The following is a 22406-nucleotide window of genomic DNA, read 5'->3' on the forward strand; positions in this document are numbered from 1 at the left end:
ACAACATGGCGGCCATGCCCCACACGACACGGCGGCCCCGCCCCACACAACATGGCGGCCGCTCCGCGCGCGCGGGCGGGGGGAACCCCCTCCATGGTCCCGGCCCAGAACATTCCGCACAGGGGGCGGGGCTTAGGGGCGGGACCCGCCCCGCGCATGCTCCCCGCGGCCCCCACGCAGGCGCAGCAGCGCCGGGCAGGGCGAGGCGCGCGGTTGGGCGGCCCCGCCCCCGCCCCCCTCTCCCCCTTTGTCCGCGGTTGGGCGCCATTTTGCGCGGCGGGCGAGTGCGGGCGCTGATTGGACTTGGGGGCCGCGCGGCGGAGCCAATCAGCGCGGGGCGCGGACCGGGCAGCGCGGCACGGTGAGCGCGAGCGGCCAATATGGAGCCCCCGCGCGCCGGGATTGGCGGGGCCGCGGCCACTCAGGGGCTGAGGGGGGAACCGGGGCCGGGCCGGGCCGAGCGGGGCCGCGGCCACTCAGGGGCTGAGGGGGGAACCGGGGCCGGGCCGGGCCGAGCGGGGCCGCGGCCACTCAGGGGCTGAGGGGGGAACCGGGGCCGAGCGGGGCCGCGGCCGCTCAGGGGCTGAGGGGGGAACCGGGGCCGGGCCGGGCCGAGCGGGGCTGCGGCCACTCAGGGGCTGAGGGGGGAACCGGGGCCGGGCCGGGCCGAGCGGGGCCGCGGCCACTCAGGGGCTGAGGGGGGAACCGGGGCCGGGCCGGGCCGAGCGGGGCCGCGGCCACTCAGGGGCTGAGGGGGGAACCGGGGCCGAGCGGGGCCGCGGCCGCTCAGGGGCTGAGGGGGGAACCGGGGCCGGGCCGGGCCGAGCGGGGCCGCGGCCACTCAGGGGCTGAGGGGGGAACCGGGGCCGGGCCGGGCCGAGCGGGGCCGCGGCCACTCAGGGGCTGAGGGGGGAACCGGGGCCGAGCGGGGCCGCGGCCGCTCAGGGGCTGAGGGGGGAACCGGGGCCAGGCGGGGCCGCGGCCGCTCGGGGGCTGAGGGGAGAACCGGGGCCGGGAACACCGTGGCTGGCGGGGGCGCGGGGCCGAGCGCCGCAGCGGGGCCGGGCCGGTTCCCCCGGCGGGGCTCCGCCCTCCCCGGAGCCTCCCCGCCGGTCCGGGCTACCCCGTCCGGTCCCAGATGTGTGGCGGCACGCGGTGCTCCGGTGGCAGGGCCGGCCCTTGGGGGAGCCGCGGGTTCGAGCACACCGGGATGACCCCCGGCTCACCGCTGGCTCCCACCGGCAGCTCCGCGTGTGGTGCCCAGCCCGCCCCCGTGTTAAATCCCGCTCCGGGGCTGTGGGCGTGCGGCTCTGCCCGGTCCGCAGCTCTGGACACGCTCCGAGTGATGCCGCGGAGCTCTCGGGCTGTTGGCGGCACTGGTTTGGTCTTGGTGTGGGTTGGGTGTTGAGGAAGTTGTTCCTGGTGCAGCTATATTTGTATAAATATAAATTATGTGTGATATATATGTATATGTATAAATATTTGTGTGTATTTTTGGAGTTATCCTGTGCTGGGCCAGGAGTTTGATGATCCTAATAAGTCCTATACAACTCAGCAAATATATATCTATATATCTATCTATATATCTCTCTATATATATTATATATATACCTAAATATATATATATTTATTTATTTATATATATATATATATGGTGTCTATATAAATATCCACTGCTGGGACTGGAACACTCCCTGATTCCCAGAGCATTCCCAGTGAGGAGGAGCTGCCCATGAGCTCACTGAGGGAAGAGCTGTCATCCTCTGCCATTGATTCATCCCTGATCTTTAATATTTAATTTGGCTACTCCGTGTTTAACGAAGGGGATGAGATAATCCCTTGGATGGTGAGGATCCAGCACTGGCAGAACCTTGTCCATATCTTTAGGCAGCTGCTGCAGAGTGTAGGGATTACAGAGTTGTTAAATGTTTTACTTAAAAATTTTAATTTAAGGCAGAAATGAAGTACCCAGTGTGAAATTGAAATGAGAATCTAGCAGCAGCATTTTCAGAAAGAGTATTTATCTTCTTTTATTCTGGCTGTGAAAAAGTCTCAGGAAATGGGCAAAGGATGGAACTCAAACAGCAGCAGTAACCACAGCAACGGGTACAGAGAGTCTGTGACTTAATCCTGCCAGCATTCCTTGAAAAATTGAAGCAGCCAGAGGTTTTGTTGCTTTAGACTTGGAAAATTAAAGTTCCAGGCTGTGTTTTCTTTCAGCAGTGCAGCAGGAACTTGTTCAGTCATGGCATAAATCAAACACCTCACTAAAGCAGGAATTCTGCTGTTGTAGGGCCAGTGAGGAGAGAAGTAGTGGCAGGAAAAGTTGTTTTTATTTCAGCACAGTGGGGTTGATGTGTCCAGGGAAAGGGCCAAGGAGTGAGAGGATGGAGGTGCTGGGAAATCTGCTGGTGCTTCCCAAAATACATGAAGGTTGTATTTGAGTATAGAAATACTTCTTTAGAGAAGAAATTCCTCCCTGTGAGGATGGGGAGGCCCTGGGTTAGGAACTGTGGCTGCCCCTGGATCCCTGGAAGTGTCCAAGGCCAGGTTAGATCAACCTGGGGGTGGCACTGGATGATCCTTAATGACCATTCCATGAGAGTAGGAGGAGAGGGAAGAAAAATGAGAAGTCTTCACAGCTCTGCTGAATTCTTGAAGTGCAGTTCAATTTCACACCTAAATGTTGCATTTCCTGAGGTTTTCCAGCAGTGACACTCCCCTGTGTGGGCACCTGGCTGCAGCCCAGGATGTGCAGACTCACAGAGCTGGTAGAGTCCACGAAATTGGGCCAGAATTGAGCTGGTTTTGCTGCTCACTCAGCTTGGATGGGCCTGAAGTGCCACCTCTGTTTATCACCGAGATGGAGCAGCTCTGGGAGAGCCCTGCCCTGGGGCAGCTCCTGCTTGGCTTGGCTTGGAGCTGCTGGGGGACAGTGGGGATGGCCAGGCCTGGGGGCAGCAGCTCCCCTGATTTTTGCTGTCTTGCAGGGCCTGAGGCACCATGGAGCAGTACACAGCCAACAGCAGCAGCTCCACGGAGCAGATCGTGGTGCAGGCGGGGCAGATCCAGCAGCAGGTATGGCATGGGGGAATGGGGGAGCCCTGTGCACCCCACAGTGGGGATAAACCCCAAAGATTTCCTGTAATTCCAAGGAAGTGAGGGTTCTGAGGTCTTCCCTGAGGAGAGGTGGTGCCAGAGCCTGAGCTTGGACAGTGGGACCTTCTCAGCTGGGATTGAAAAGGGACAAGATTGGCACTGAGGGATCCAATTTTTTCTTCATCTGTGAACAAAAGCACAGGGAAACCCAGGAGCCATGTGGATCCAAACAGCAACACATCCCAGTTTGGAAAGAATTGGTTTCAGCAGCAAAATCCTGATCCTTCTGGCTACCTGTTGATTTCTGTTACCTGGGCACTGATGGCACCTGCCTGGAAGAGTAAACATGGTTTTTAGAATATACTTACTATATTTTAAAAAATGAAATTAAATGTATAAAATTGTATGTAAATATATAAAACTTTATATAAAATTAAAATGAAAATGCAGGTGTACATGTTACCAAATTTCAATGTAGCAGGGAGTTTGCAAAATGGTATTGACATGGGGAAAGTAAAATATAAAGACATATAAAAATATATTAACACATCTCTGAAAACGGAGGAAACAGAATATTAACAGAAACAAATTAATTGTCCACAAGAGAAATTCTCCCAAAGTTGAAATAGATTTTGTTCAAGCCCATGGAGGTTTCTTCCAGTTTTATCAAATGAACATTTATAGAGATTCTTTGTTTCAGAACAACAGATAGAGCAAAACAAAGACACAGAACAGGAATTTGACTGGCCATGTAGCTTAGGATGAACTCATCCATCCCACAAAGAAGTTCATGTTTCAATGTGTAAAATATCAGGGCTGAGTTTAGAGGTCTTACTGATTTCCATATCCAGATTTGGGGATGTGTTTTCGGCTGCTGCTGAATTTTTGTTGCATCTTCTGCTCTAGTTTGAGGGGGTTTGGTGGTTTGCCACACAAAGGGCTGAGCCACTGATGATGTTTTCAGGGAGATCTGCTTTGCTTTGGCCTCAGGAGTGACCAAATTCTTCTGCTGGTTTTAGCTGCAGTTGACTTTTTCAGCCAGAACAAGATTGCACTTGAGATTAAAACATTTTATATTAAGGATTATTCCAAATACCTGTTTACAGCAGATGACCAAAGATGTTGTTGGTTTATTGACATTTTCTAGGTGAAAAGGAGATAAAACCAACTCTTGGCTTTCATTTTGAGCACAACTTGAAGCCTGTGTCTGATGTGAAACACTTTGCTAAAATAAGTTGTTTAACCAGGCTGTTGCAGCACTTGGGAGGGAGCTGTCCTTCATCTCCCCATGCTAACACAGTTCCTGGGAGTATTTTGGGACTCTGAGCAAAGAGGCTAAAGATAGAAAAGGCTTTTAGCTCTGGCTGCTCCTGCAGCCTCTCCAGACCATCCCTCAGGGTCACTGGTGGGCAAACAGTGACACAGGGGTGGCAGAGATGAGCTCAGACTGTGCTGCAGGAAGGGCTTTGTTGGGAAAAACCAGTGTGCCCAAAATCTGGAACCCTTCACAGTGCCAAACCTGGGCAGTGAGCAGACTGAAACTCTGAAACTGAGCTTGAAATCCTCCAAAATTACCTGTCCTATTCCCTTTGAGTTAGACTATTGAAGCCTGAAACTTCAAAACTAAAACCCTGAAACTGAGTTTAAAATCCTGCAAAATGTCTAGTCCTTATCTCTGTGAGTTAGAATATTGAAGCCTGAAACTTCAAAACTAAAACCCTGAAACTGAGCTTGAAATCCTCCAAAATGACCTGTCCTGTTCCCTCTGAGTTGGAATATTGAAGCCTGAAACTTCAGAACTAAAACCCTGAAACTGAGCTTGAAATCCTCCAAAATGACCTGTCCTGTTCCCTCTGAGTTGGAATATTGAAGCCTGGCAGTGCCACGTGCAGTTCCAGGGAACTCCACCCTTAGGTTTGCTAAAATTCCCATTCCTGGTGTTGCTGGAGCAGTGTGTATGAACCCCACCCCCTGTCCCAGCAGTGTGTTGTGCATTTCCATGTTTCAAGCTCTCCCTGTTCCTGTTCCCAGCAGCAGGGAGGTGTCACAGCTGTCCAGCTGCAGACTGAGGCCCAGGTGGCATCGGCCTCAGGCCAGCAAGTCCAGACCCTCCAGGTAGTGGTGACCTCTCTGATTGTGTTTCTGAGCACTGCATGACCCTCCCCAGCACCACATATCTAATGCTGTGTTTTCCCAGGGTTTCCAGGAGGAGCAGGGGGATGTGGAGCAGGAATCTCTGCTGGCATTGGAGCTGTTCCCAGGTGCATGCCAGGAATTCTGGAAGGGAATTGTGGTTCAGTGTGACTTTAAAGTGATAAACACCAAAATGAGGAAGTAACAGTAGGGATAAACCCCAAAGATTTCCTGTAATTCCAAGGAAATTAGGGTTTTGAGCTCTTCCCTGAGGAGAGCTCTGCCTTCACTGCTTGAGGCAGACAGAGGTGGTGCCAGAGCCTGAGCTTGGACAGTGGAACCTCAGCTGGGACTGAAAAGGCACCTGGGCACAAGATTGGCACTGAGAAATCCAATTTCTTCTTTACCTATGAACAGCACAGGGAAACCCAGGAGCCATGTGGATCCAAACAGCAGCACATCCCAGTTTGGAAAGAAATTGGTTTCAGTGTGAAGTATTTTCTATCTTGCAGCCTCCACTTCCTTAACTCACCCAGGAGCTTTCCAGGAGCCCTTTGTAGAGCAGTTGACAGACCCTGGGCAGCCGTGGCAGTTTTGCACTCAGTGTTCTGGTTTGGTTTGTAGTTCTTCAGGGCAGGGTGGCTCCAAGGGGCTGGACTGGCCCTGCCAGCTGCAGAATTAACACAGCATTTTTTATGTTCAGAGTTCAAATCTCAGATGCTGCCTGACTTGGATTGCTGGGCTCACTGGGGCCTCTGGTTGTTGTTATGTTCTCCTCACCATTTTTTTTTTTTTTTCTATTTTGCCTTGCTGTGATTTATTAACAAAAATCCTGGAATGTCTTGTTTTCCTTTCTGCTTCTTGGATATTGTGCTGCTGCCTGTGCTTCTCTGTGCTGACCTGAGCATGCTCCTCCCTGTGTGACCCAGCCCAGGGGCTGAGGGCTTTGGATGGGACATGGACAGGCTGAGGGACACAGTGGGGACCTGGAAACTCCAATTCCCAGGGCAGGATTTGGCTCCTCACCCCCTGGGTGTGAAACACAGGAACTGGGTGACTTTACCACATTGTGATGTTTTTGTTCCTAAACAAATCAGATTTTGTGATCCCCGAGTTCATGAGACTCATTTTGCATTTAAGCTGTGGAGGTAGAGTATTTTTCAAGATGTGTTTTGGGAATCTGGGGACTTGGCAGGTGAGAGGGTTCAAACAGAGAGGTTTTCCCCTTGTTTTATTTTCCATGGGCCTTTTTCCCAGTGACCAGAGAAATACCAGGTCCAAGAGTCCAGAGATTCTCAGGCCAAAGTTACCTCAGAATCCCAGACTGGTTTGGGTGGGAAGGGACCTTAAAGCTCACCCAGTTCCAACCCCAACACGTTCCCCTGTCCCAGGCTGCTCCAAGCCCTGTCCAGCCTGGCCTTGGACTCTTCCAGGGATCCAGGGGCAGCCAACAGCTTCTCTGAGCAGCCTGTGCCAGGGTTCCCCACCCTCACACTTTATATTTATATATCCAGTTTAAGCCTTTTTGGGCCCAGAAGTGGCTGCTGCTCATCCACTTTGACTTTTCTTCCCTGAACTCCATTTCATGTTGCTCCAGTTAGAATTTCCCTCGATAACCATGGAGAGTTTCTCCCAGCACATCCCATGCTCCCTGTCAGTTTGGAAATGGGAATGTTGTAGGCATGAAATTGGAGGGAGCTGAAGCCACCTCAGAACCTCCCTGTCAGAACAGAGTTCTCTCAATAGGAACCTCAACTAAAAATCAGTAATTGTGAGATGAATAATGTTTTTTATCCCACTTTGCTCTTGGGCTGTGCATGAAGGTAGTGGCTGGAAAATGTGGTTTTCATGCTTTATAACACCTAGACTGCAGGAGAAGCAGATAACTCACTAAATCCATGGCACATGCTGGAACCCAGAGCTGCTTTGAAGCAGCTCAGTGCCTGTTCCCCAGTTCCTCTGCCCCCACACGGCCACGGCTGAGCTCTGGGGCCGCTCTGGCAGGGTTTTCATTGTTGCCTTGTTGTTGCAGGTGCAGGGGCAGCCGCTGATGGTGCAGGTGAGCGGGGGGCAGCTCATCACCTCCACGGGCCAGCCCATCATGGTGCAGGCCGTGCCTGGGGGCCAGGGCCAGACCATCATGCAGGTGCCCGTGTCCGGCACGCAGGGGCTGCAGCAGGTGAGACACCCGGTGCGGGGACGCTGGGCTCCAGGACGGTTTGGGTGGATGGAGAGCAGAGATCTCTGAAGCTGCTCTTGGAATATCTGGTTTATTAGAGAGGGTGGAAGGCCCTGCTTGGAGTCACCAGATGAGACCTGTGGCAGGTCCCAGGGCGTGGAGGAAGGGAGAGGCAAGGGGCAGAGGGAGATAAGAGAGGATCCCAAGAGGATGTTCAGGAGAGGGGCACTTCCAAGAGAACAGAAGTTCCAAGAGAGCGTCCGGCTCCTCAGGGACTCCTTGTCAGGGGGTTCAAGGTGGGCTGGAACAAGATTTAGGCCAGTGGGGTCACAGACTCCTGATGCTTCAGGGGAGGTTACAGGTGTGGATGAACCACACATTGGGGTGAGATCCAACAGTCCATCTGACCCTTGGACCTACCTGTAGGCAAGGGCATTGTCCAAGCAGAAGGGGGATTGTCCTCATCCTGGCTGTACTATTGTTTTCTAGTTGTTCAGTAACTAAGGTTTGGTACCTCACAACTTGTTACCATCTCAATTTCTGTATTTCCTAAATCTTTTGCCAGGCAATCCTATTTATAAGGGTTTCTTGTTTCATCTTCCCCAACAACCCTGGTGCACTGGGCACACTGCCACACAGGGCTCTGCTCAGCACCCCAAAACCACACTGAGCTGCTGCTCTGTGCCTCTGCCACGCTGGGGATGAGTGGAAGTCCTTTTTATGTTTTATGGCCTGGTGCAGACCTTATAAGTTCAATGCTAAAACAGCTGGGTTGGTTTGGGGTTTCTCATTGATTTGGGTTCAGTGAGATCTTTAAGCTCATCCAGTTGCACCCCCCTGCCATAGGCAGGGATATCTTCCCACAGAGCAGGATTTTTGTTTGTTGGGATATTTTATGTGGCCCTTGCAATGCAGTTGGGATCTGGTGCCTGTTCAATTTATGGTTCAGAAGGAGGATTTAAAAAAATTAATTATTTTTAAAAGCTTCTTGCAAGTAACTTGTGCTTAAAACCCTCTAATACGTGATGGCTGAAGGGGGATTTAAACATCCTTGTTGCACAGAAGGCAATAGTGAAGGAGGTGTAGAAAATGGATTTTTTTTGAAGTAATTACCTGTTTAAAAGATATAAAGAGTGTTCGAAGTGTTCCTGAAAAGGGAAGGGAAGAACTATAACCATGGCATAATGAAAGTGTACTGATGATTTAGGATGGGATTTAGGAACCCAGCACAGTCCAGGAAGGCAAATGATGTCTTGGTGTTTTGAGAGGTTTATTTAATATTTCCTTTGTTGAAAACCGCTGTAACTTGTATGAGGTTCTTCTCAGTCTGGTTGGTGGAGGAAAATCCATAACTGTGTTTTTAAACACAAACTTCAAACCGTATTCCAGCTCTTCTTTTTTAATCCAAGAATGTTCCACAGTGGTGGAAAAACTCTGCAAAGCTGAGGACAACTTTTTATATCCCAGAAGTACTTCTGAGTGCTGGATAATTAACACCCCACAGATGTCTTAAATCTTAGTCCTCCTTTTCCACCTGACTGTTTGTTCCCAGTGGATGTGAATAATTGATTTCTTGTGTAAGCAGTGCAGAACTGCTGGAGCACAGTGACACAGCACGCTGCTCCCTCTGCCCTGCGTGGCTGTGTCACAGGGAGCAACCCACTAAAACTCCTCATTCTCAACTGGAAAAAGAGAAGACTCCTTGCTTCCTTTTTCTGTGTAACTAAATCACCCTCAGAGATGACTTGGTCATGCTGAGGCCGAGGAGGGGGGCATAGTTAATGTTCCTTTCTGACTCTTTCTTCCACAGATTCAGTTGGTCCAGCCAGGTCAGATTCAGATTCAAGGTGGGCAGGCTGTGCAGGTACAGGGGCAGCAGGGCCAGACCCAGCAGATCATTATACAGCAGCCCCAGACTGCAGTTACTGCTGGCCAGACACAGGTAACTGCACCAGCATGAAAGGCTTTTCTGCAGAGGAGCAGGAAGAGAAACTTGGCAAATGATCTAAGATGTGGTTAAGTAAAAAAAAAATAAAACCAAAACAAAAAAACCACAAAGGAGAAAAAAAAAAAGGAATTCTTAATATTGAGGAGAAATTGAGAATAAGTGTCATGTTTTTGTAGTGTTTCATACATGACTCTGGGGCAGAAAAATTAGATTGCATGTTTTTCTCCATCGTGTTTCTGTATTTTATTGGTTCGTGGTTGTTTTTGTCTCTTTGTTGAATTTTGAAAACATGAAGCATTGCTAATTCCATACTTGGGCCATTGTGTGCAGTCACACCTGGGGATTCTGCTGATGCTTTTGGTTAGGGCTAAAATTAAATTTTGGAGCAGAACAGTTCTTCCTTTCACATCTTCATAGTGAGACAGGAAACCTAGAATTTGGGTTTTTCATTATTGAACTGTTGAAAAATGCATCTTACATGTGCTTCAGGTGTTTGATCTCCAGGTATTTGCTCTATGCTCCAGCCTGTTTCTTACTGCTGCTAATGAGGCAGCAGAAATAGACACCTGGAACACCTCAAGCACCATGTGTTCATTCAGGAATTGTAAACACTGGGAAAAAAGAGGCAATTTGTAACATTTTGGTGCTCTTTGTTTTGTTCAGACCCAGCAGCAGATAGCAGTGCAAGGCCAGCAGGTTGCCCAGGCTGCTGAGGGCCAGACCATCGTGTACCAGCCTGTGAATGCTGATGGCACCATCCTGCAGCAAGGTAGGAGGGCTGGGAGGAGCCAGGGCACCTCCTTAAGAGGCTTTTTATTTATTGAGGTGTTTGTGTGTGCTCTGCAGGAATTCACTCCGGGGTTCTTTCCCCAGAAACAGAAAACCTCCTTGTCTCTGGCAAGGGCTGGTAGAATAAAACCCCTTAATTTTGCTTTTCCATCTCAAGAGTACTTGGTTACTCACAGTGAGGTTACAAATGCAAAAACCAGGAATTCTGATGGAATTTAATCCCTCACTTCAGCACTTTCTTGACTCTCTGCATGCTTTGGAAGGATGAATGAGTAAAACACAGAAGTGGGACTAATGCTGTTCCCTTCTTTTTGTGTGCATGTTTTTGTTTCTTTTTTTTTCTCTCTCTCTCTCTTTTTTTTTTCTTCTTGTTTTTTTCTTTTTGTTTTTTCCTTTCCTTTTGTGTTCTACTTCCTTAAAGTTACAGTCCCTGTTACAGGCATGATCACCATTCCTGCAGCCAGCCTGGCTGGAGCCCAGATTGTCCAAACAGGAGCCAACACCAACACCACCAGCAGTGGCCAGGGGACGGTGACAGTGACACTGCCAGTGGCTGGGAACGTGGTCAATTCAGGGGGAATGGTCATGGTAGGTGTAAAATTCCCACTGCTGCCTCTGGAGGCTGGGCTCTGAGGTGTTTGTACTGAAACCTAGCAGGATTTGCACAGGGGTAGGGGTAGGATAGTGGGGATGGCTTTAAGTCAAGGGCAGGGTTGGGTGGGATATTGGGAAGGAATTTCTCCCTGCAGGGTGGGGAGGCCCTGGCACAGGGACCCCAGAGAAGCTGTGGCTTCTCCATCCCAGGCTGGAGCAGCCTGGGACAGTGGAAGGTGTCCCTGCCCATGGCAGAAAGTTGGAATTGGGTGATCCTTAAGGTCCCTTCCACCCCAAACCATTCTGTGATTCCTTGGTTCTCTAATAAATTCTTGTCTGAGATTGAGATACCATGGTCAGTCCTCTCTGTAAGTTCCATTAGTTTAATGTTTAAAAAATACAAATTTTCAGCTTCAAAGGCCTGGATCCTGCTGTGATCTTTGCTCTGGACTTTCTCAGAAATACAGAAATCCAAACTGAGCTGTCAGCTGATGAGCAAAGGTTTAAATAGGTTGAGTCACTTTTCTTGAGGGTCCCTGAGGATTTGTTTCCTTCATGTATAGAGGTTTTTCCTGCCAGCTCCTGTTTCTTTGTGGTGTGAGCCTCTTGAATGTTGCTGGTCCCCACTAGATGTCAGCAGCTCTGCAGTGTTGGCTCAGAGGTGCTCTGAAATGAAATAATTGAAATGAGAGATAACCCAAAAGAAAGGGTTAAACAGCCATGTCCTGTTTGTTTAATTGTCCAAGAAGCAGCAGCACAGTCGAGGAATTGTATTGAACCATTACTTTTATCAGGAAAACCCAGCAGGACTGATTTGTTTAGACTGGTTTTGCAGTTTGAGAACAGCTTCATTGCTCCTTTTCATTTAAGCAGCTGCGTTAGCTGAGCAAAACCCACTTTCTGTTTCAATGCTGGGGTTTTTAATGACATTTTTGTGTTCAAAAAAATGTTCATTTTGTGCGCTGAGCTGCAAGGACTAACCCACCCTGTGTGCACAGATGGTGCCTGGGGCTGGCTCAGTCCCAGCCATCCAGAGGATCCCTTTGCCTGGAGCAGAGATGCTGGAGGAGGAGCCCCTCTACGTCAATGCCAAGCAGTACCACCGCATCCTGAAGAGGAGGCAGGCACGGGCCAAGCTGGAGGCAGAGGGAAAAATCCCCAAAGAGAGAAGGGTGAGAGGAAAACTCAGATCTAACACGGGGTTGCTCTGTGTCAAAGGCACAGAATCCCACCTGGGCTGCAAAATGAGGATTAGAATCTTGGTGTTCCTCAACAATGTTTTTGTTGTTGTTGATGAGCTACATCAGAGTAAATTTTTTTAAGTCCCTTGAGGATAATTCTGCTTTTGGGTGTTTTTGGGAGTGCCTGGAGCTGTGTGAGCATGCACTGACTGTGAGCACAGTGTCTGTGGGGCAGGGGATGGATGGGAACCGGGAATTTCCTCTGGGAATGCAGTGACTGGGAATCTGTAGGGATGGATGGGGACTGGGAATTTCCCCTGGGAAAGCAGTGACTGGGAATCTGTGGGGATGGATGGGGACTGGGAATTTCCCCTGGGAAAGCAGTGACTGGGAATCTGTGGGGATGGATGGGGACTGGGAATTTCCCCTGGGAAAGCAGTGGCTGCTCCCTCAGCTGCCCCTTCCCTCACTGCAGAAATACCTGCACGAGTCCCGGCACCGGCACGCCATGGCCAGGAAACGGGGAGAGGGGGGTCGCTTCTTCTCCCCCAAGGAAAAGGACAGCCCTCACATGCAGGTGAGTGGGGTTTGGGGCAAATCCCCCTTCAAGCCTTCAGGATGCACACACAGAGGTGTCTGTGCTGCTTGCTTTGGGTTTTTGGGCTTGGCTGCTGACCCTCGTCCCTCCCTGCCTCTGAATTTTTCATCTGCTGCTCCTTGGCCTTCCCTGCCTTTAGATTTATTCCAAGCATTGGGAATAAAACCTCCTGTTGCTGCTTGTGGAGAGCAAGGGAATTAAATTAATGTGGATAGAAATGTGTTCACTTTGTAGTTCTTAGGATAAATGCACACAAACGTTCTGTGTGTGTAAAAACAGCTTTTCTGGGCTGTACCCCTTTTGGGTACAGGGGTTTTCTTTCAGGAATGAATTAAAGGTAGAGACTCCTTAACTTTACATCTGATGCAAAATTAAAAAATGGGAATATCTGATTCTTAGCTGCATCTTGATGTGCATAAAAGGTGCAAGGCATTTTTCAAAGGAAGGGACATAATGGAGTGGAATTAACAGATTCTGTGGTTGCTCAGTACTTTAGAACAGTCCTATGCCTTTAGGGAGTGTTTCTTATTTTGAACTAAAATCATTCCTAAATACCAGAAACAACAAATTCCTGGGAGGTATTAGGATTTTTGTGTCCCTGGCCTGTAAAACCCAGGAAAAATAGGACAGTTTTGGAGATCAAGGGAAATGCAGGAGTGTGTCCTGCTGATGGTTCCGTGTGGTTCTCTCTGCTTCATGGAAAAACGTGGAATTTCCACCCTTTTGTGTCTGCAGGATCCAACTCAAAGCAACGAAGAAGCAATGACACAGATGATCAGGGTCTCCTAACCCCAGCTTCCAGAAAAGAACACCTGAAGGGAATTCCCGTCCCTCCTGCCAGCCTGTCCTGCCTGCCCAGAGTGTCCAGTGAGTCCTGGAGTGGGACAATCTCCATGTCACAGCCTGTCCTTTTCCACAGAGCAAGCACCACGTGTTGAGGACGTGCTTGAGGTTTCAACTCTGCAAACAGAACCTTTCAGGCTTCCGTGGTGCCCTCTCCTGATCCAGCACAGGGAATTCGGAGTCTGAGCGCCCGTCTTTGGCTTTCCTTCATCTTCCCACCTCAATCCCTGTGGCTGGTGCAGCTCAGCCCTGTCCAGGGACAGATTCCAGCTCCTCCAGCCAGCACTGGATGGGTTTCAGTGCTGGCAAACCCACAGGGCTGGGTTTGCCCAGCAGAGATTTGTTATTCCATCCACTCCTCACCCCTTTGGACTCGGTTTTCCCTGAGCTGGGCCCTGCTGTTGCACCTGTGACCCTGGCAGAAACTGAAGGGGATTCTTTTCAATTCCTCCTTGTACATGTGTGAAGAAGCTCTTCTCTGGGACAGGTTCAGCCATCCAATCAATGCTAGAAATAGTCAAGATTACTGCAGGACTTGATGTGTTGTGTCTCTGTTGCGAGAGGGGTGGGAGAGGGAGATGTGGGGGGGATTGGGTCAGTAAATCAGTTTCTGGGTGGGTTTGGATGTTCATTGCCAGTATTTGTTGCTTTGGAAGAAAACTGGATGCGAGTATAGAAAGGATTGAAACTTGTCAATGAGTCTCTTCCAAAGAATTTTCTTTTTTTTTTTTTTTTTAAATCTTTTTCACCTGCCAGTGAAGTCCATGGTTCCTCCAAGAGACCCTCAGTGTCACAGTGGAACCCTCAGTGTCACAGGGGTGGCACTTGGCCATGGTTGGGGTGGAGTTTGATGCCTAAATCATTTCTACAAATCCAGAGTGAGGGATGATTCAGGACAGCAGCAGCTGGGGCAGCTCAGTCCCAGGTACCTGAAGGACTCAGCAGATACTGATGAACTTCCACAATTTTTATAAATTAAGCTCTTAAAAACAAAACAAAAGTGGCACTTAGTGAAGGAGCAATACTTAGATTATTAAAAAATAGGATTTTTCCATTACCTACACCTGGCTTTGGGCTGAGCATCTCCACAGAACACAGTTTTAATTTAGATTCTAAGCTTGCTCTATTATAATTTGAATTTTGGTGATGGGAGCAGTAGTTAAAAACATTTAACAGGTGATTTCTCACCACGGCACTCCTGTCCCCTCTCACCTTGAGTTGCACAGCTGCTCTGGGGATCATCTGCCTGCTGGAGTCCCAGAATTTCCAGGTTTTGTGTCCTGTAGTTCAGGCTGGATCACAGCAGTGAAATTTGGGGGTGGGAACGTTGTGTGGTGGACGTGAACCTGGCCAGGTGGAGCTGAAGAATGAGGAATTTTTGAGGAAATGATGCCAGGGATGGGTGAGGCTGGGTTAAATGATTTAAAGTGACAAGGAAATGCAGCTTGGAAATTGTATTTCCTCCCTCCCATCTTTTCCCATCTTTTCCCATTTATTGGAAGCTAAAGACAAAGTGGAGGATAAATCAGCAGGAAGGAAACAGAGCCTGGAAAATGCTGTTTCCTTTGGATGAAAGAAAAATACTCAACCTGAGAGTATCAGAGGGAGGAGAAATGTTGGATCCTCTTTGTGAGTTCCTTGTTTTTGCTCTTCAGTTGATGGTAAATCTGTCCTGAAACACCTTTTTGAGAGCTGGAAGTTCAAGAAGCAAAATTATTGCTCTGACATAGATTTCGTTTCTTTTTTTTTTTTAACAAGTAATTACTTTGTAAATTTTTCCCAATATCCTTTCATATCTAGGTTCTCTGATCTGCTGTTGTAGGTTGTGTGTGAAGAAATAATGGATTTGTGTTCTAGGAAGTCTTATTAATATTTTAAATAGTGATGTGAAAGCCAGAGAGCTCCTATCATTTTTTTATTTGTTTTGTGTTCTGTGTATCACTGCTGAAAGTTGTGTTTATTTGGTGAGGTTGGAGCCAGCAGTCAGCACCACGGTACCAAAAATATCTGCTTTCTTTTCCAGGGAAATCTATTAAAATTGGAGACATGTCCAATTCAAACCTCCCTAGTAATTAAATTGGAATTCTTTGTAGATTGGCTACACTTGAGCAAAAACTTCACTTTAGGAGTGAGTTAAGAGTGAGTGAGGATGAAAGAAGAGGTTTGGGAAGAAATGTGTTTGATTGACCTGGAGCAGTGAAGCATCAAACCCATCAAAACCCAGATTTGTAGGAGTGTAAAGATCAGGATTTGGATAAAAATGGTCCTCAAGTGATGCTAAATGGCTTTAAGGCCCTGCATGTTAAAAAAAGAGGGAGAAAAATAAACTTTTCTTTTGTGAAGGGGCGTGGGAGGGTCCTGAGCTTAAACGTAATGTCAGGCAAAGTTTGTACATAGTTCAAAGTTTTTAATTTTTTTTATATGATGCATTTTTTCAAGTGTATTTTGGTCTTTAATAGATGCAATTGTAAGTACTGTGTACACTCTCCAGCTAATAAAATTTATAAACTGACACAGCTTTTGCTCTGTGGTTGGAATTTTGTGATGGGGTGTGGGGAGGGCAGGGGGGGCTTTGGGGTGGCTGGAAGCTCAGGGCCACAGGCCACTTTCTTTGGCTATTATGTAATTTTCTAGCTATATATATATCTTTTTTTTTTTTTTTTTTTTTTTCCAGAGAATTTGCAGTAGAACAATTAAATAATCTCAGATACGCTGGTAAAAAACCCTGGTATTGTGTTGCCACATCAAAGCAGGCAACAGAATTTACTTTTCCCTCTCACCCTCACCTTCAGATCAGGATAATCACTCAGAGAGCAGAGTTGATCCAATCCATGGATGGATTTCCACCTTCCTTCCCTCCCCTGCCACCCAGCATCCAGGCTGGAGTCTTCCTGCAATCTTGAGATCCAAAAATTAAACTCAATTTCGTGTCCTGTCTGCACCCTCAGTCAGCAGCTTGCAGAATTAAGAGGAAAATCTCGGTCAGTTGAATTTGGGGATTTATCCATAATCCCTGAGGGATGTTTGCTCATGTCACCACAATAACAGGATTCTGTAGGTGGATCAACAGGGGTGTAATTTGTAATAAAATCAAGCTAGATTTATCCTGGAGGACAGGTGCGTGTTAATAAACAACAAACAGGGAAATACAGAATTATTTCTTTGTAAAACGAATCATTTGGAGTGTAAATTCCACCCCAGGAGTTCAAGCTGATGACAGTTTACACTATAAGGTAGATAAATATTTTCCAAGAACCCCTTGTTTATTAGAACATGTCAAACGCATTACTTGTCTTTCTGAAGCCCAGGAAAAATCTCATAGTTTTAAAATAAAGCAGATTTTTTACCACTTTGCTGAATCTTACCAGAATGGGAAGTAATTCATAGGTTTTTTTGTGAATATTTAAGTCCAGAGGAAGCAGCTCACTTGGCCTGGCTGTGGTGCTGTATCAGCTGCTGCAGACACAAGCAGTTTCCTTTATTTGGGTTTATAACTCTCTGCTATTTAAAAATAGAGTCATTTGGAAAAGAAAATGCACCACAGCTTTCCTCTGGGTTTGCTGTGCTGTCAGAAAAGTGCAGTTATTTTCCAGGGAAATGTGCACCCAGCTTTCTTTTCCTTCAGCCCATCACCACCCTCAGCAGCTGGCTACTAACCGAGCTGGGTGGTTTGAAGTGGTTTTGGCTTTCTGAAGATCAGCCTTGGTTCATCTACGGCTGCAAATATTTCCTCCTTGTCTCATGAAACTGGGGGAGAGCAGAGGGGATGCGTGGTAAATGAGACTTTGATCAGGGTTACCTTGAATTTGGGACAGCATTTTGCCCCAAACACAGGGCTGGAGTTTCCTGTTGGCATGATGGAGAGGGAGTTCCTTTTTTTCCTTTTTTTCCTTTTTTTTTTTTTTTTGCAAACAGCCCCAAAAGTTCTGCTGAGCCTCAAGCTGTGATTCATCGGGGTGAGGGAAGACAGGAAAAAACAACCCCATGGAGTGTCCAGGTCACCCACCACAGGAGCAGAGCCAACGTCAGCACAGAGGGAACAGGGGAAGGACAGAACCAACCCCAGAAGTACTTCTGCCCCAAACCCATTTGGTTTTGATTAACACAATCCTACAAATGACATTCTTTGTTTTTGATGGCAATCAGTAAGTTATTGATTCATTTATTTTTATTTCCTTGGAGATATTTTTATTTTAGATGGCAAATTCCTCTCAGTCATACAGCAAGTCACTGTCTACACCAGGAGAGAGCAGCAAACACAGATTTTCTTCCCCAAAAGTTGCTGATTTAAGACTGAGAACCTCACAGTGGTGGGAAGGAAAGGCTTCAGAAGGACAAAGGTTGCCAGATGTCCCCCCATGAATTTAAATTTCTGGACAAAACACAGTACTACTCTAAAAATGAGAACGGAAAAGTGGAATTAAAATAAGCAAATTTCAGTCCTTGATTCTGTGGGCAATGAGGGGTTGGGCTCTGAGCTGCTGTCCCTGCACAGGGCTGGCTCTGGATGTTCCAGCCTGTCCTGCTGGCTCTGAGTGCTCCTGGGTGTTTAAACACTCCAGGATTTTCCAAGCATCACCTCTGATCTGGGACGCCACTGTGACCTGGCGTCCTGCAGGAATCCACACCAGGCCAGAGAACCAGATGGATTTTATTCACTTTTGCAGGGATAAAGAAACGTGAGTGCCCGTGGGTTTGGAGCCTGGGAGAGCTGAGCGCAGCTCGGTGGGGAGGAAGGAGCAACCACATGGGAGAGAAAACATGGGGAGAACAACAGAGAGACAGCTCCTGTGTCCACAAAGTCCCTTCAGAGAGGAGAAGCTGGCTCGGAGACGCAAGGAGACCACATCCCTTTCCTGGTGTGTCCTGCAGCTCCTTTCCACGAGGATTTTCTCCAAGCAGCTTTTGGGAGCTGCTCTTCCTCGCCTTGGAAAGACAGAATGTGTCACCTGAGGTGACAGGAAGTTGATGGGTGTCCGTTCAAACTGATGGGATGGTCCTGGGAATGAAGTCTGGAATAACTGCCCGGGGATGAGGTACCGAGGGAAGTGGTGATGAAGAAGATGGGGACGTTCCTCTCCAGAGTGACAGGCTCTTCCAGACCTGTGCTTAGTAGTGATCCTTTCCTTAGGGCAGATGGCAAAGCCCTGATTTGCCTTTTCCATGGATTCCCTTTGGCTTGGCTCACACAGAGCTCTCCCAGGAGAGGCCAACTCCACCATGTCCAAGGTCAGCAGGGAGAGGGAGCACCTGCTGCTCACCTGGACCTGGGTTCTGCCCCCGCTCCCTGTTCTTCCTGCTGTGAGCAACAGCACAGACCAGCACGGCCACCGTGCACTTGGCCACCAGGAATCCAGCCAGGATGTAGAAAACAGTGAAATCCACATCAGGAGAGGACCTGAGGGGAGGCAGAAACGCAACCATGAAGGGGATGGTCCAACCTTGAAAAAAAATCTCTTGTAATGCTGCCTTAGTCCTAGGAAGGTGTGCGATCTCAGCACGAAGAGTTTTGGGCTCACCTGGAGATGCTCTGCACAGCTCTGGGCTCCTCTGGCACGTGGGTGACCAGCTCAGCTGCTGATGGAAGCACAACAGTTTAGTCTGCAGGTGTTTTGGGTGATGTTCAGCTGGGCAGGTAACCCTGGTGAGACGGGGCACTGGGAGCAATAAGGAGGTGACGTGACAGATACCCTCTAACAGTGAGGTCATGCTGCTGTAAGTCAGGAATAAAGAGAGGCAGTGAAACACAGAACCTCCTTAGAGCGAGACAAAGGTAGATATTGACTCAAGTGGGCCCTGGGAAGCTGCAGACACCCATGAAATTCCAGTAGGAACACATGAAATTCAAGTAGCAACCCATGAAATTCCAATAGGACCATGTGAAATTCCAATAGGAACCCATGAAATTCCAATAGGAACCCATGAAATTCCAGTAGGACCATGTGAAATTCCAGTAGGAACCCGTGAAATTCCAATAGGAACATGTGAAATTCCAAGAGGAACCTATGAAATTCCAATAGGACCATGTGAAATTCCAGTAAGAACCTATGAAATTCCAGTAGGAACCCATGAAATTCCAGTAGGAACCCATGAAATTCCAGTAGGAACCTATAAAATTCCAGTAGGAACCCATGAAATTCCAGTAGGAACCTATAAAATTCCAATAGGACCATGTGACATTCCAGTAGGGACACATAAAATTCCAGTAGGGACACATAAAATTCCAGTAGGGACATGTGAAATTCCAGTAGGAACCCGTGAAATTCCAGTAGGAACCCATGAAATTCCAGTAGGAACCTATAAAATTCCAATAGGACCATGTGACATTCCAGTAGGGACACATAAAATTCCAGTAGGGACACATAAAATTCCAGTAGGGACATGTGAAATTCCAATAGGACCATGTGAAATTCCAGTAGGAACCCATGAAATTCCAGTAGGAACCCATGAAATTCCAAGAGGAACCTATGAAATTCCAATATGACCATGTGAAATTCCAATAGGACCATGTGAAATTCCAATAGGACCATGTGAAATTCCAGTAGCAACATGTGAAATTCCAAGAGGAACCTATGAAATTCCAATAGGACCATGTGAAATTCCAATAGGACCATGTGAAATTCCAATAGGACCATGTGAAATCCCAGTAGGAACCCATGAAATTCCAGCAGGAACCCGCCAAACCCGCAGCCCCGGGACGTACCTGCCAGCACTTCCACCCGCACCTTCCTCAGGCTCTTGGTGTCTCCCAGGAACTCCGTTGTGCACTGGTAGAGCCCCGCGTCCTCCTTGCGGAGGTGGCCCATGGTGACGGTCAGGAGCCCGGCGCGGGCGTTGTCCCTGAGGGAGGTGCTGCCTCTCCTGGCCCTGGGGAAGGGCAGCCACGCGGGCGGGGCGCTCAGCACCTGCTGGCACCGGCTCTGGTCCAGCTGCCTGCACCAGCTCTTCTCCCGCCACCACTGCCGCGGGTCGTAGGAGCAGTTGACAGAAACGGTGTCCCCCTCCATGGCGGCCACCACGGTGACGTTCTCCGCGGCACAGGACGCTACGAGGGACGGAGGGACAGGGGCGGGGGTGAGCCAAGCCTCTCCCAGGTCTGTCCCTCATTGTGGAGATGCTGAACGGCACTGTCATCCTCTGGAGATGTCACCCGTAGGGCTGTCACCTGTAGGGTGTCACCTGTGGGGTTATCACCTCTAGGGTGTCACCTGTGGGGTTATCACCTGTAGAAGTGTCACCTGTAGGGTGTCACCTGTCCGCTTCCCCCATCAGCTGTACCCAGATTTGGCTCAGATATTCTGGAATTTGTCCCAGTGACACCTCCAAACCAGTGCCCAGCTCACTGGTTCCTTCTGAGTCCCACTCTCAGTGTTCAAATCCAGTTGAATTCTTTTTCACCCCATCTTTTAATATCTCACTAATTTTAACTGTGTTGACAACTGGTCTTTGCTTGACTTTTTTTTTTTTTTTTATTGTCTTGGTTCCTCATTTCTAATTTCCATTCCTCTTTGTGACAGGCAGAGAAGACAGTCTGAGCTATTAATACTTCCAGAGAGAAGTGCAGTGTGGTATTTGTGGAAATCTCTATTTCTAGTGAAAAAAAGTCACAGGCAAATGCTTCTGTGAGACCGTAAGTAATGATGAAACAGAGGTAAATTTAAAAATAGGCTCTTGTGAGGACTTTGTACTGGCTGAGCCTTTTAATAACACTTCTTACAATAATTCCAACAATTCAAAGTGAATTGTAAACTAAAAATTATGAAGTTCTTTCAGCTTGACTTGAAGAAGACCTAAAATGGGTCTGTGCTCTGCAATCCAACACCCACAGGCCTTTATCCTGACGTGTTGCTCCCCTTGGTTGTTCCAGTCAGGGTTTATCTCATGAAATATCCAGTCCAGTCCTGCTCAATCCCTCCAAAAGTCTTTAACTGCTTCTCCTATTCCCCCTTCCCTCCTCCAGCTCTGCCCCTTCGGTCCCGGAATTCCCACAGCACTGCCAAACATCTCTCAAACAGAATCACTGAAAGATTCCTCACATCCCTTTGGGAAATGTTGTGTTATTCTCTTCCCAACCAATTTTGCTGGCAGGTCACTACTGGCGCTCCTCCTCTCTTCTTGGGTGCCACTGGTCAAAGTACAGTGAACTTTTCCCAAACTCATCCCAATTTTTGGGACAGGTTCCTGTGCTCCCCCAGCCCGAGGCTGTCGCCTTTCCCGGCACTGCTGTGAGGATCTGGGATCCCCAAAGAGCTGCAGGGAGCCCCACTGGGCCGTACCTCATTTCACATGGACATTCCTCTCCAAGCTGGAAAACCCAGCTCTCGGGGGTTGCAGAGCTGAGCCCTTCTCTGGGTTTTATTTCCCTCCCTGAGCCCCACCTGCAATCATTTGCATCGATGTAAATCCCATTTGCTAATGCAAACAACCCGGGATTTTGCAATTTCACATTGCACACCGGACTTCTCTCATCAGTGTTTCCTGTTCTGACTCAAAAGGATCCCTGTGAGGAAATCTGGGATCACCCTTTGATGGGTGCTCCTTTGCTAAATAAAGGGAAAACCCTGAGGATGGAGCCTTCAGACCAAGACAAAGCTTTGCCCCAATCCTTCCCCCTTTACCTGACCCCAAAACCACGTGTGGTTCTTACCTGACAGGAAGACCAAGGTGAGGTGCAGGAGCTTCTCCATGGGGCCGAGCAGAGAAAGGGAGAGGAGCTGGAGAGGAGCTGGAGAGGAGCTGGAGAGGAGCTGGAGAGGAGCAACGCCGGCTCTGCCCATGGGCAGCTCCTCTCCCCCTCCTCGCTGTGCCGGAAGGAAGGAGCACAGGAACTTGGCATCTTTTTTATCCTGCACATTGAGCAATTCTCCAGGGACGGGCATTGCTCTTGTGGGCTCCAAATTCAGGCATCAGCAGTGCCCGGTCCCAGCCACAGCTCCGGCAGCCTGGGAGGGAGCAGCACGCCGTGGCCTGAAGCCACAGGCTGGGTGTCTGCTCCCACTGGAGCAGGATTTCATGGAATCATGGAATGGTTTGGGTTGGAGG

At 48.7% G+C, this 22406-nt stretch overlaps 2 protein-coding genes across 28 annotated transcripts; one reads left to right on the top strand and one right to left on the bottom strand.

Moving 5' to 3' along the window:
• Positions 1-158: 158 nt before the first annotated feature.
• On the top strand, positions 159-15876 carry NFYA (nuclear transcription factor Y subunit alpha). 26 transcript variants are annotated; one of them, XM_021542639.3, is made up of 10 exons: positions 159-361; positions 2991-3078; positions 5131-5217; positions 7265-7411; positions 9222-9353; positions 10023-10128; positions 10588-10736; positions 11741-11914; positions 12399-12500; positions 13257-15876. In XM_021542639.3, exons 2-10 carry the CDS (start codon positions 3004-3006, stop codon positions 13308-13310), a joined length of 1026 nt encoding a protein of 341 aa, XP_021398314.1. In that variant the 5' UTR covers positions 159-361; positions 2991-3003; the 3' UTR covers positions 13311-15876. The 26 variants fall into 26 exon arrangements, with proteins under 26 accessions (XP_021398314.1, XP_085417335.1, XP_021398310.1 ...); XM_021542635.3 differs by having other exon boundaries at positions 232-361; positions 10570-10736; XM_021542637.3 differs by having other exon boundaries at positions 232-361; positions 5131-5214; positions 10570-10736.
• A 2121-nt stretch (positions 15877-17997) lies between these two features.
• NCR2 (natural cytotoxicity triggering receptor 2) lies at positions 17998-22283 on the bottom strand. 2 transcript variants are annotated; one of them, XM_085561214.1, is made up of 4 exons: positions 22012-22276; positions 20068-20409; positions 18884-18941; positions 17998-18762 (listed from the first exon to the last, which is right to left on the bottom strand). In XM_085561214.1, the coding sequence occupies exons 1-4, from the start codon at positions 22241-22243 to the stop codon at positions 18549-18551; spliced, it is 846 nt and encodes a 281-aa protein (XP_085417340.1). In that variant the 5' UTR covers positions 22244-22276; the 3' UTR covers positions 17998-18548. The 2 variants fall into 2 exon arrangements, with proteins under 2 accessions (XP_085417340.1, XP_021398291.3); XM_021542616.3 differs by having other exon boundaries at positions 18416-18762; positions 18884-18938; positions 22012-22283.
• Between the last annotated feature and the right edge of the window lie 123 nt (positions 22284-22406).

The sequence above is a fragment of the Lonchura striata genome, chromosome 26, assembly GCF_050655825.1.
Source record: "Lonchura striata isolate lonStrDom1 chromosome 26, ASM5065582v1, whole genome shotgun sequence".
NCBI lineage: Eukaryota > Metazoa > Chordata > Aves > Passeriformes > Estrildidae > Lonchura > Lonchura striata.

Coding starts and splice junctions, on each gene's coding strand:
- NFYA (XM_021542635.3), top strand. CDS start 3,004: ATGGAGCAGTACACAGCCAACAGCAGCAGCTCCACGGAGCAGATCGTG. Junction 3,079..5,130: donor CGGGGCAGATCCAGCAGCAG/GTATGGCATGGG, acceptor TCCTGTTCCCAG/CAGCAGGGAGGTGTCACAGC. Junction 10,737..11,740: donor ATTCAGGGGGAATGGTCATG/GTAGGTGTAAAA, acceptor CTGTGTGCACAG/ATGGTGCCTGGGGCTGGCTC.
- NCR2 (XM_085561214.1), bottom strand. CDS start 22,243: ATGCCCGTCCCTGGAGAATTGCTCAATGTGCAGGATAAAAAAGATGCC. Junction 20,410..22,011: donor CACCTTGGTCTTCCTGTCAG/GTAAGAACCACA, acceptor CGTCCCTCGTAG/CGTCCTGTGCCGCGGAGAAC. Junction 18,763..18,883: donor GCTGTGCAGAGCATCTCCAG/GTGAGCCCAAAA, acceptor GCCTCCCCTCAG/GTCCTCTCCTGATGTGGATT.